Raw genomic sequence first — 12,102 nt, 5'->3', positions numbered from 1 at the left:
TATCACTATCATCGCTACGGCCGTGGGTTGCAATGGAAACAATTATTCATATCCATAGAACGAACAAAACCAGTCTTGTTTTTTCATTTCAATGTAACAAACTGTAACGAACCGCACACCTTTTTATTTTCTGCCCGCATCCCTTTCGATACATTTTCTTCCCCGCGTATAATTAAACTACCCGAGCGCAAGGGACATTTGCGAAAGTTCTGTTTTCACCGACAATCCGAAGAACTGCCCAGAAGAAAAGACTGAGAGATTTCCGCTTTCGAATCTGTTGCTGATTCCCTTTCCCGCGCTACTATTCTGAACCGCTCTTGAGGCCGTAGAAAACACTTTTATCTAGCGTATTTACATACGCGAGGTACAAGCTTTTTCTACGGCCGCGAGAGCGTTTGGAATATCACCCCTGGCTTCCCGAAGTTAGGATTTTTGTTTACTGTGGTTCTTTCAGCCGCAGACTGTTTATGTCCGCATCATTTTTTTATTTATTTCATTTATATATTTGTTTTTGTACATAATTTAAGTTGTACATTAACGGGTTTAATGTCAAATGGCAATTTCTTCCAACCAACCAATAAAATTTTAGTGCTAATGATATCATTTAGGTTTCAAAGCGTTTTCAATAGAAAACACTTTTTTTTAAATTTAACATACGTTAAAATAGAAATAACCATATATGGATATAAATTACCTTAAATCAATGCTAGTACTCAATGGGAAAAAGGAATAAAAATGGAAGATGAAAGGAGTACAGATTAAGGAAGAGAAATGAGATATTTGTATTGATTAAATTTTTTTTAAATTTTTTTTATTGAAATAAACGGCACTTAGTGCCTTTTACATATTAGTTACAAATACAATTAAATATACATACATGCAAGCATTATTATAAGTAATACAGAGCATTTAAAACAATATTATTAATTTAGAAAGTCCAAGAAATATAAACTATATAAAAGAATAAAATATTACCAGCTATAGAATTATCGATAAAAAAAGATAATTTGGTATTAGAAATACTTTGAACCAGTAAAAAAAATAACTAAGAAGTCAATTTTGAATAACATTAATATATATATACATATATATATATGTATTATTATTGAAAACTTATATTTAGGTAAATAGTATATGTTTATGTATAAAAATATATAATGATGTAAAAAAAAATGATAAAGAGAAATATTTTTACTTATAAATTAATTAAGAAAAGAAACGAAAAAAGAAAAAAAAAACACTAACAAAGAAGTTTAAAACAAATTTTTAACAAAAGTAACAAATAGTTACCTAGAACTATTACCAATAAAATAAAGAAGAAGAGCCGTTCTATATGTAATAAATTTTATTTGAAATGAGTCACCAATGTCCTGGTACTTATTGCCTAGAGAGTGAAGTCTATTGATGACTGCATTTTTACCATATGATGTCGAAGTATTGTTGCCACAGTATTGGTAGGTTTGCCGAGTTGTCCTTAAAGATAAAGATACTATAATATACTAAATAAAGATACTATGAATGAATCTTAATATGTATAATTTTTATTTTAATAACAGTATCTGATTTATTTTTTTTAAATTGTCTTCTTTGGAGTTTTATTATTTATACTTTGTTTTTATGGATTGTTATTATATTGCATCACATGTCTTTATAATTTAATTTAATTAATTTTACTATGTAGTTTTTATTGTTCATTATTATGACTTGATACGGGCACAGCCTTAAAAGCGTTAGTGAGTTCATTAATATTTAAACGAGTGCAATTTTGAATGAATAAATAATTAAATACTATAAATCTTTGCTATTGGATTGGAGATGATTAAACAGTCGAGCCGCATGGACACTATAGGAATTGTGGATGGGAATTAAAGGGTGCCTTGAGAATTAGAACGAAGAGGTAAACCATGAAACGTTGAAACTTTTCACGGAGGTATATAGGTGTGTTAGAACTATGAAGTACAGTTAATAGAAGTAAGAGGGAGTGAGAGTCTCTCAGCTGTCTAATTTTTAGCCATTTCAAATGTGGTCATACTTTCTAAAACCAAAAATATACAAAATGCATGTGTTCTGAAGTCGCTCCAGTTCTACCATATCCGCATCGCGCATTTTTCATCACGCAAAATTAACACAGATCGACACTTCTGTCAAATAATTCCACCAAATTATAAATCGCCACCCCACAGCTTATTAAACATTTTTGAAACAGTCCCAACTCTGTGTTGAGTAAGGACGAATAATTAATTAAACCAGACTAGTATTATATCACCGCAAATATTATATAAAATCAGAGACATAATAATAAATATATTTGGCACATCAATATGATATACAGCAAACAGAAACCACAAATATTCAACTTGCGTTAAAATTAAAAATATTTGAAAAGAGAAATGAAAAAAGGAGGTCATGTATTCAAACCCATCGAGGAGTTTCCTACTTAGATCTCTCCCATTAAGGAAAATCCAGTCCTTAACACCTCCCACAACATATTTGTTGTCCTTGAGAGCTTTATAAGCTTTTCCTAATATAGAACACTTTTGGTGCGATAAAGGAGAGATGTCTCTGAGCAAAACCGTTTTGTAGCAACAATTCACGGACAGTGTATACTTGTAATGCAGTATTAAATATACTTCATGAACTCGGCAATAGTTATTATTATTATTATGGATAACTTATATAGCGCCATTTTCGTAATAAAATACCTCAAGGGCGCTTTACATAGTGATTATATTGTTAAATTAACTTAATTCTCACGTATCTGATATATTTAGTGTAGGGTATTGTTCCTATAGAACAAACCTTTTGAACTTTTTCAAAGATGGTAAATGGTAATTATGTTTATTTATTCATGCATTTCATATACAGTTTTTTGTTCACTCTGCCTAGCTGTGTGAAACAGTACTTATGATTTTCTTGTTGTTTTACTGTAGAATGTTTTATTATTTAAACTTTCTACTGAATATGCTGTATATTTTTAGGTTATTTTTTTAAATATAAATCTTGTATAATTTTTGATATGATTTTTTTTTTTTTATAAATCTTGTTTTTAAAATTCATGTTTTTGAAAAAAAAGTAAAAAAATAATTAGCCAAATATGTTAATATTATAAATGTTTGTAAAAGGCAGATTTGCCGTTTATGTTAATAAAATAAAATAAAATAAAAATGAAAGTCGTACATATTTTGAGTATAAAATAATGTTTCTTCAATTCTTCCATCCGTCGATTTTTGTGAAACAAAAGAGGCTCCATCTTTATTAATGCGGGTAATTCTCACCTGACAGAATAATTACACAGTATGTAAATCGACAAAATCAAGAAAGGAGCTCTGCGCTGGTTTGGACATGAAGAACGAATGGACAGCGAAAGAACGGCTAAGAATATTGACAATGCGAATGAACATGGCACGACCAAATCCAACAAACACTAGAGGATGGACATGTCAAAAGTCGGAATAATCAGCGCGCGTGCGTGATAATATGTATGAATGTAGAGGATGCGAGATATGTATGCAAAGATAGTCCATATTTCTTACTTTAAAATTCATTTTCTCCACCTCTGTTGTAAAATGTAAGTAAGATTAACTTCCTAGCAGGTGAAATCCAGTCCTTCCCACAAAAGTTTGAACTTTTATTGGCAAGACTAGTTTTGAAGATATAGAGATAAAAATAATCGAATCGATTTACTAATTGAATGAATAAAATAATCGAATGAATTAATTCAATGAATCATTGATTTTCGATATTCACAGATAAAAGGGGTGGTCGTTTCGGATATTGTGGCATATGCGACCCCGCTAAGCCTAAAAGTCGTAACTGAGAAATTTTCGTTTGAAATTGATAGTGAATATGCGAAACTTAAAAAAGAAACAAATCTTTATAAACAGTTTTAGGAAAGAAGCGGGTGCTTTCATTTTACCCAAACCCCCCCTTCTCTCCGCAGGATTCGGATACAGATTTTTCTAATAATAAATTCAATCAATTCATTTATGCAAACTCATTTAACTTATCAATATATTAAACAATATGATATAAAAAAATAAAAAATAAAAAAAAAGCTCTTCAGGTACCCCATCAACATCAACATCAAGTTATTTGAGAAATTTGTGATTATAGATATAAGCCAATTATATATTTTTAGAATAATAATGTTTGTGAAAGCAAATTATTCTACCAAATCCCAAAAGGAACACTTCCACACTACCAAACCCCGATTTCAATGGAAAGTTAACATTTATCTTAAATTTTATCCACAAAGTAAAATTAAGTTTTCTGTATGAAAAGCAGAACATGCATACATTTTTTCTTCTAAACATGTTCTATTATAGGTTACCGACGAAAATGCTTTAAATATTTTATGTTCGCGGGACGAAAAAGATGACCGGAATCGGCGTAAGTATGAGTTACGATTGTATTCTCCAGATTAGACGGACGTCCATAGCGTGCATTGTTTTTATTTTTCATATTTGTTTCTTAAAAATAAACCTTACTAGAGCACAAATATGTGATTTAGCCTTAGAAACTTAATCTACAATTCGTACAATCGAAACTCAAACTACAGATTCATCTTAAAGTTGTCAAAGCTATTTGCATGAAAAACAGCTAAATATATATAAATAATCAGTAAATTATATTGTATTTGGTTGTTTCAATACTTTTATTTTATATTTGTTTAAATATTATTTTATTTTTTTACGTATAAGTATATGTAAATGTAAATATTTTTTTGTTTTAATTCTTTACAAGTTATTTACAATTTGCTTTTTAATTCAATTACTTTTCTTACATCCATTTTTATTTCTTTTTTACTATGTAAAGTTTCACTTCTTATTTTGCATAGCAGTATGCTTTTTATTGTTTCTACATGTATACAAAAAAGCGTTTTTTTTATCTTTTAATTTTTTACTCACTATGTTTGTACTTACCTGTATATTTTTTGTAAATGCCCCTGGGCGTATTGTAAAATTAAATAAATAAAATAAATAAAAAAATAATACGAATAACAACGCATATTATCGTTAGTGCTTCTTGCTATTATATTAATTGTTTGTGAGTATCAAATAATTATCGTATGTTACACATACTACAATTTTTTTTTCTTCTTATAATCCCGATGTAAAATATTGTATGTCATTTATACGATATTTTACTTGACGTCTTTTCCGAAGTATAATATCGTGCGTGCATTTTACGAAAACCGTCAAACAAAAAGTTTGTTGTAGGCTTATATGAAAAATGATATAGAAATATATATGTGCACTATTTTTTTCAACAATCGGTCTATTTATACTGTACAAAAATATATTTAAATCCTTTTCCTGTAAAATCGCGTTTTGTGGCTTACGATATTACAGGTTAGAGGTGTCGTACGAGCGTTGTCGTGTACTTTTCTACTGCTAATATTCTTTTTTTTTAAAAAACGAGTAAGTTCGCACGCAATTTTGCATACGAACTAAAATTATTTTTTTCGCAAAATGTCAATGGAAAAGTTTTTGTACGGAACAGTAGGTATTGTCTGTTGGGAAATTTTAACATAGAACATTAAGAAGTACGACGTGGGGTATTCTGGTGTTGAAAATTTGCCATTTCTCAAAAGGTCAACACGATATGGTCCACGTTAGATTGATGGCCTTTACATGCAATGTTCTTTTTTTCTTGTTTTTGATAACTTTTCTACGAATTCGTTCGTCTCGGAGACTTGCCTTATCGCGTGGGTGAACCTCGTGCTAGTTGCGTCCTGAAAAGTCAGATTTCACAATAGTTACGGCACTTCATGAAAATGTTCATCCTCTGAATACCATTTTTATGCACAAAAAGCAACCACTTCTTTTAAATTTATATCACATTTTACATTAAAGATTTATCAGGAAGATCTTGGGATTCTTATTACAATGTTTTTTTATTATTAAATTATTAATCGTACATCCAGAATCGTGCGCTAATTTTTATATTACACAAACAATAATCCGGTAGCACTTTCGCATACCTTACCTTATCGGTGTCTCTTTCTTTCGCGCCGTCTCGCTAGCTCACAAAGTAAACATACCATCTCTCACTGTTGCGGTTTTTACATGTTATGTAAACATTTTTTTATGATTCAATGATGTGCGTTGAATATTTTTCAATGTTATCGACAGTCGACTTTTATTGTTTACTAAGACATCGGAAAGATGCAACAGAAAACATCGATGTCTCGTTCTACCGTTGCAAGGTCAGGGTCTCCCATACGGTATACGGTATCCCTATAAAAACAAAATGCTCTCGGCTACTGAGTACCTTCGCTTTACTCGCGGCAACTTGATCGAAGCCTCATCCGGACGTCATTCACGCTTCCTCTGAAAATCTAAACACGCGAACAAAAAGCGACGGCAGTTTCATTTTTTCAGTTTTTTTTATCTTCTGTTACGATATTCTCCTTTTTACTTGGCGTTTTTTATTTACTCTACGGTTCGATTGGGTTGTTGGGTTCGTGTATACGCGTGCGCGAGCTGGTATCGCCGTGCTAACAACTCGCGAGTATTTAAGTTAGTGCGTTTGCGGTCTCCGTCGCGAGAGCGCCGTCCACGCTCCGCAGTGCCCGCGCGACTTCCTCCGGAGTACGAGTTTCGGTACTTTTCCAACTTTTGAAACTGCCGCGATTTGGGGATCAGGGGACGCCGGTCGGTGCCGACTCTGCCCCGTTTCCGAAGCACAGTTTGGGTGGCTTTCTTCGAGTTTAGTTTGGTTCTGTCGCACGCATTCGTCCCGCGAGTGGCCGGTTCTGGGTTCTGGCGCCGTGTCGTGTTATCTGCCGTCTGAGCGCAACACATACGAAGCGACTGAAAAAAAAACAACAAAACAAATGACGAGCGGAACATAACAAAAGAGTTCGGATCTGTTTGTATTTTTATCTGTCAGTTTCGGATTAGCGACGTCTAGTAGCCGTACCGAGCGGCCGCGGAAGGCAAATATATTTAATTAATTATCGTGAAAACTACCGGCGCACTTTTGCATTTTATTTTTCCACGATCAGTAAGTTTTCCCCGCGATCTCAGCTGTGCCATTAACGGCGCGCACTTCCTCCCGGCGCTGCACTATCGCTATCGTCCCGGACACGTTTCGTCGTAACGAAAATAATAACATCTAATCATCCGAGCGTTGTCAACATTCAGGCCCTGAATAAAAAGTGAAACTCAAATGTGTAAATGAAAAATATAAATTACTTGTGGAACAGTGAAGGGAAAATTAAAAGATTCTGTGGGGGAAAAAGTAGTTGTTCGATTGTATATATTTGTCGGGGGCGATCGGTCTCAGTCTGTCGAATGGTAGTGGTATGGGCTGGCAGCAGTGTTAGGCAATGCAGTCGGCCGCGGCCCCCGGCAGGGAGTGATGGTGGCCCCCCCGGCCCCGCCACCGCCCCCGCGCAGGAAGAAGACCCTGCGGCCCTCCCCGTGGCACTACTTGATGACTTGCCCCCTAATAAGGCAATGCTTCGGTACCGTATTTCTTTTTGTTTATTATTTTTACATCCTGATTTTTACGGTACATTGCTTCACTAACCAATAGGACAACATATAATTCTACACAAAATAAAGGTGTCATTTTTATTTTTTTAAAGGTTTTTTTTTTTGTATGCCGGCTTTTCTACCTAACAGTCTTAAGGACAAATATTAAATACAAACATAATTATTTGTTTTCAATTTGTCAGAAAATCTGAAGTAAACACGAGTAATTCGGTGATGTAAAAACCTATTTCCTTCGATGTACATTTTAAACCAATTTTTTTTTAAATTTTGAATTATGAATAACTACATAATTTAATTTTAATTCTGTTGGCCCTTCATCGAATGCTACTGACCAAACATTAATTCATGAATTTAACCTACATCATTTATCAAATTAATTATCCTGCCCTAAAGTTTACTAGTATTATTTATTTTATGTTGATTCTTTACACACCATTACAATAATAATTTTAAAAATAGTGCAGTTTAGATATGTAAGAATATCTAACTAATAAAAACGGTAAACATATACAACAGCAAAACTAAAACAATAAGCGTAACAAAAGAAATATTCTTATGTGTAAGTTAGAATATATATTATATCTATAAAGGAGATTAAGTCAAATTATATTTTAAATGATATAAAATGACTGTGCATAGACTCAGACTTTACTAATAATATTATTACACTTTTTATGATTAATTTATTTTAGATGCCTCAGCGGCTTTTTAAGTAGGTTCATATTTATAAACTGTAATGTGACCTGATCAAATATACAAAATGAACAAATACAAATAAAAAAATATATGTAAAAAAAAGCAGAAAAACAGTAATGGGATTCGAATTCAAAACGGCTAAATGACACAATAAATGTATTATTTTACCCTCAATAAAAGCTTTTATTCAGTCTTGATATTTAACAGAAAAATACATTAACAGAGCTAAATTCATTGTCAAGTTTATGTGGGCTCTATAAACCACTTTTCAAAGTGACACCTTTTTTTATTTGGTCGGTTTAGCCAGCCAGCCTTCTAATAAATATGCCTTATTTATTGCGAGTTTCTTAACCTTACTGACCATAACCTACGGGCAATCTTAATCTTCAGTTACTTTGACCTTCAAACGAACATCCTTGGGGCCAGTTGCATAAAAAAGTAAGCTCAATAAAGTTCAAAGTTGCATAATTGTTGCGTTTTCGTTAAAACGGACAAAAGAGTACGCACGAAAAAGTCTAATTTAATTTATTTTGCTCATTTTGACAAAAACGTAGCAATTCTTTAACGTTATTTTTTGACGTTATAAATATAATATAATAAACCGAGTATGACTGAAAATAGCACCAATAGTTTGTCAAATAGTGGGCTTTTAAGATGCGGTGGCGTACATAATGAAAATATTAAAAATCTCATTTAACCTTAATTAAAACGAATGAGTGTTTTATGTCTGTTTAAATATAATTGATTTAATCAAGGCAACCAGAACGTAATATGTTATTAATAAAACTTACCGTTGTACATTTAAAGTAAAACAATCATCGATTCTATATGATTTCAAATTCCATTAATCTTATTCGGAAATTTTCTTTTCAAAAACAAAAAATCATAATCTAAAAATTTTTATGCGTAAATAAATTTTGCAACTTCGCACAATGTTTAAACTATAAACACCTTTAAGAACCTTTTTTTGTTAGTCATCAATTAATAAATTATTTTACGCGTGTAAAAAAATTTAATATTTTTAACAAATAATATAACTGTAAGTGAAACATGAATAAGAGTTTCAATAATTTCAGGCGAAAATCCTGAAAAAGGAAACCGTCCGCCTCGCAGTGGGTGGCGCGTTTGCTTACCACGCTTAAGGTCCAGGGTTGTTTCCCTTGCAGGGTTGACATGAAATACTTATTTAAAGGGTGTTTTTACACTAGAATATTTCATAGTCCCTAGACTGGTACCTGAAGCGTAAGACTGATCACCATACCTTCTATGCTGCAAAAAAATATGTAGATACGCTTTAATTGGAGTGTCAATGCAGTAGTGTACAACAGTTTATTCAAATAGGGACATTAATTATGATAAAATCATTATATTAAAAATTTACGTTAATATTAAAATTTACTTACGAGGTTTTCATTCATTTTCCTTTATTTGTTTAATTATTTATAGTGTGGTGTATAAATCGTTTGTTAATGTAATACGCGTATTCGAACGCGTAATTTTAAATTTTCGGACCTTTTAAATGCACAGATCAACGTATCGAGGGTTTCTAGACCCGTCGGTATAAACCGATGTACTTACATCAAAACTTGATGGTGGGGGTATCGGTAGCATATCTTTGTAGTCGGTCGGGAGACTTTATCTTCAATTATGACGTCATACTGAAGCTCTGTCATTTTAAAGCGTAGATGTGTGTACCGTGACTTACGCTTCCGTCTGTTTCATATCGATATACCTACCCAAAACTTGAAGGTGGGGGGTCGATAGTGTATCTTCGTAATCGCAAGAGAGAATTTATCTTCAAGTATACCGTCAAGTTGAAGGTATGGCGTCTTTATCCACTTATCATAATCAAGGCCCAGGGCGTGTCTATGTGTATTAACATATCGTTGGTCGTGACAAACATCCTCAGCCTAAATTGTAATTAGTTACTATCAAATGAAACATCGATTATTTGTGAAGGATATTCGTAGCCACCAACTTCTCTACCCGCACATAATCCAAAACGCTTTGTGATACTGCAGCGCGACGATGCGCCGTTATCTTGATCGTAAAATACACGATGGATTGACATTTTGTCATTCTTATCAAACCTAGTGTTAGTGTGTCCGCAATAATAATAATTAAAATTACTTAATTGGGATAATTAACAATTAAACTTTTTGTACATACAATTTTTACATGGGCGGGCTTATTGCCCAATGGCAATAAATTCATTATTCATTGTTTTTATAAATGTAAATAATATTATTAAGTCAGTATAAATATAATCTTCACCAACAAGCTACAAAAAGTGGCTTGGTGGAATTTTAGTTTTAGTAAAAATATAACAAGTGAAATTTTTTTTAAATTGTAAAAATGTATAATTATGCTATCAAATAAAATAAAAATTAAATAATAAAAATATTTAACATGATATAAAAATATGTGTTTTATGTAAAATTAATTTTGTTTTATATTTTAAGTTCAATGTTTCAATTCAATTAGTCTTATTAAATGACCCTTTACTTATCTACTCTTGTGTGTAAATTAATATTTCCGCGTGCACGATAAACTTTTAGAGAAATAAACAGATTGCTTTATGTTTACCATACATTTGTGTTATGATTATATTTGTTCCCATCGTGCAACATTAAGCGGCAATGTCACGAATGCGAGCGGCGGAAGAAAGGCATAGTGGGGGGATTTTTGGACACAGTCCGATGTATTCAAATATGATTCTAAGCTCCTTCTGGACTATTCTTAATTTTATGCATATAATACATATTCACAAAAATATACAAAAACTAGAAAAAAATAAAGGGAAATCAAATAAAAAATTTAAAATATAATATAGGTGCATAACTATAGCTTGGCAAATGTAAATTACCGTTCGCCATCTTTGAAATAATTAATAAGAGTTGATTTATATAAACTATGCTTCATGTTAAACATATCAGTAACGTCAGAATAGTTATTGCCGAGTACAACAGAGAGGAAAAACATTATTGAGAAGGAATTATGAAAGTCTAGGCATTTACAGGGCTTGTGATCTGTCATTGGCTGGTTAAGGTGGCCACTATACACACTGTGTTATGTTCACTATTCTGCCCATGTATAAACATTCACATTTCCTCAACTCTTCCATCTGTTGACTTTTGTGAAGTAAAGGAGCTGAAACCCTTATTATGCGGGTGAGAATCATCCGGCTGAACCAAATCACCTACTAGGCAACGCCTGAAAACAATTTTCCTATTTTTAAACATCTTATTTAACCGGCTAGTTAATTTAACAATGTTTGAGTATGTCTACCAGAATTATCTTCTTTTGAAAAAAAAAATACAATTCTATGAAAAAAGGCTTCAGCTACAATATTTCAGTAAATATTTTGTTTTTTAAGTATTACCGAAGGCATAATTTTACGTAGAAATAAAGAAAAATGTCTCAAACATGTATGTGATTTAAAATGCTTGTATTTTTTTCAAAAACAAAAAAAAAAAATTTTGCTTCGGCCACTTTCGTGTTCAATTTATTATTTTCAAATTATTTCAACAACTATTAGTTCGATACTTTGTCTTTATTGAGATACCTAAGTTTAGTCTAAATTTGAAATGGCGTAATCTGCCGGTCTAACAGTAATTATATTTTAGTTACACAAAACTTTTAAGTATATTTTTATTTTTTAACAGAAATACCTTTAAAAATTATTTATTTATGCTTTTTTATTTTTTTACTACTGCGCGATAAAAAAAAACATTCGTTTTAAAATGGAAAATCGTATGATTTCCTCATTTTGCGTGCGTTTTCCCAGAATACAGCCTTAAGTTTAATATCCTGTAGCGAACATTGAAGAACTGCTGCATAAAATTTAAATTTATTTCAACAGAGAGGAAAAAAGTTTTTGAGATGGGAATATGGAAGTCTAGGC

At 32.0% G+C, this 12,102-nt stretch overlaps 1 protein-coding gene across 1 annotated transcript in view; it reads left to right on the top strand.

Moving 5' to 3' along the window:
- Positions 1 to 5,297: 5,297 nt before the first annotated feature.
- The window catches only part of LOC148281760 (dual 3',5'-cyclic-AMP and -GMP phosphodiesterase 11-like), a 372,381-nt gene continuing 365,576 nt past the window's right edge, over positions 5,298 to 12,102 (top strand). The window contains exon 1 of the mRNA XM_088226167.1: positions 5,298 to 7,471. Within this exon, the coding sequence (XP_088082293.1) occupies positions 7,366 to 7,471 (106 nt within the window). The 5' untranslated portion in view covers positions 5,298 to 7,365. The remainder of the gene's footprint in view (positions 7,472 to 12,102) is intronic.

Source organism: Micrasema longulum, unplaced genomic scaffold, assembly GCF_059751315.1.
Source record: "Micrasema longulum isolate JH-2025_06_02 unplaced genomic scaffold, ASM5975131v1 h1tg000413l, whole genome shotgun sequence".
NCBI lineage: Eukaryota > Metazoa > Arthropoda > Insecta > Trichoptera > Brachycentridae > Micrasema > Micrasema longulum.
Note: the sequence above shows the minus strand (reverse complement) of the source record. Positions and strands in the feature narration are given on the sequence as shown.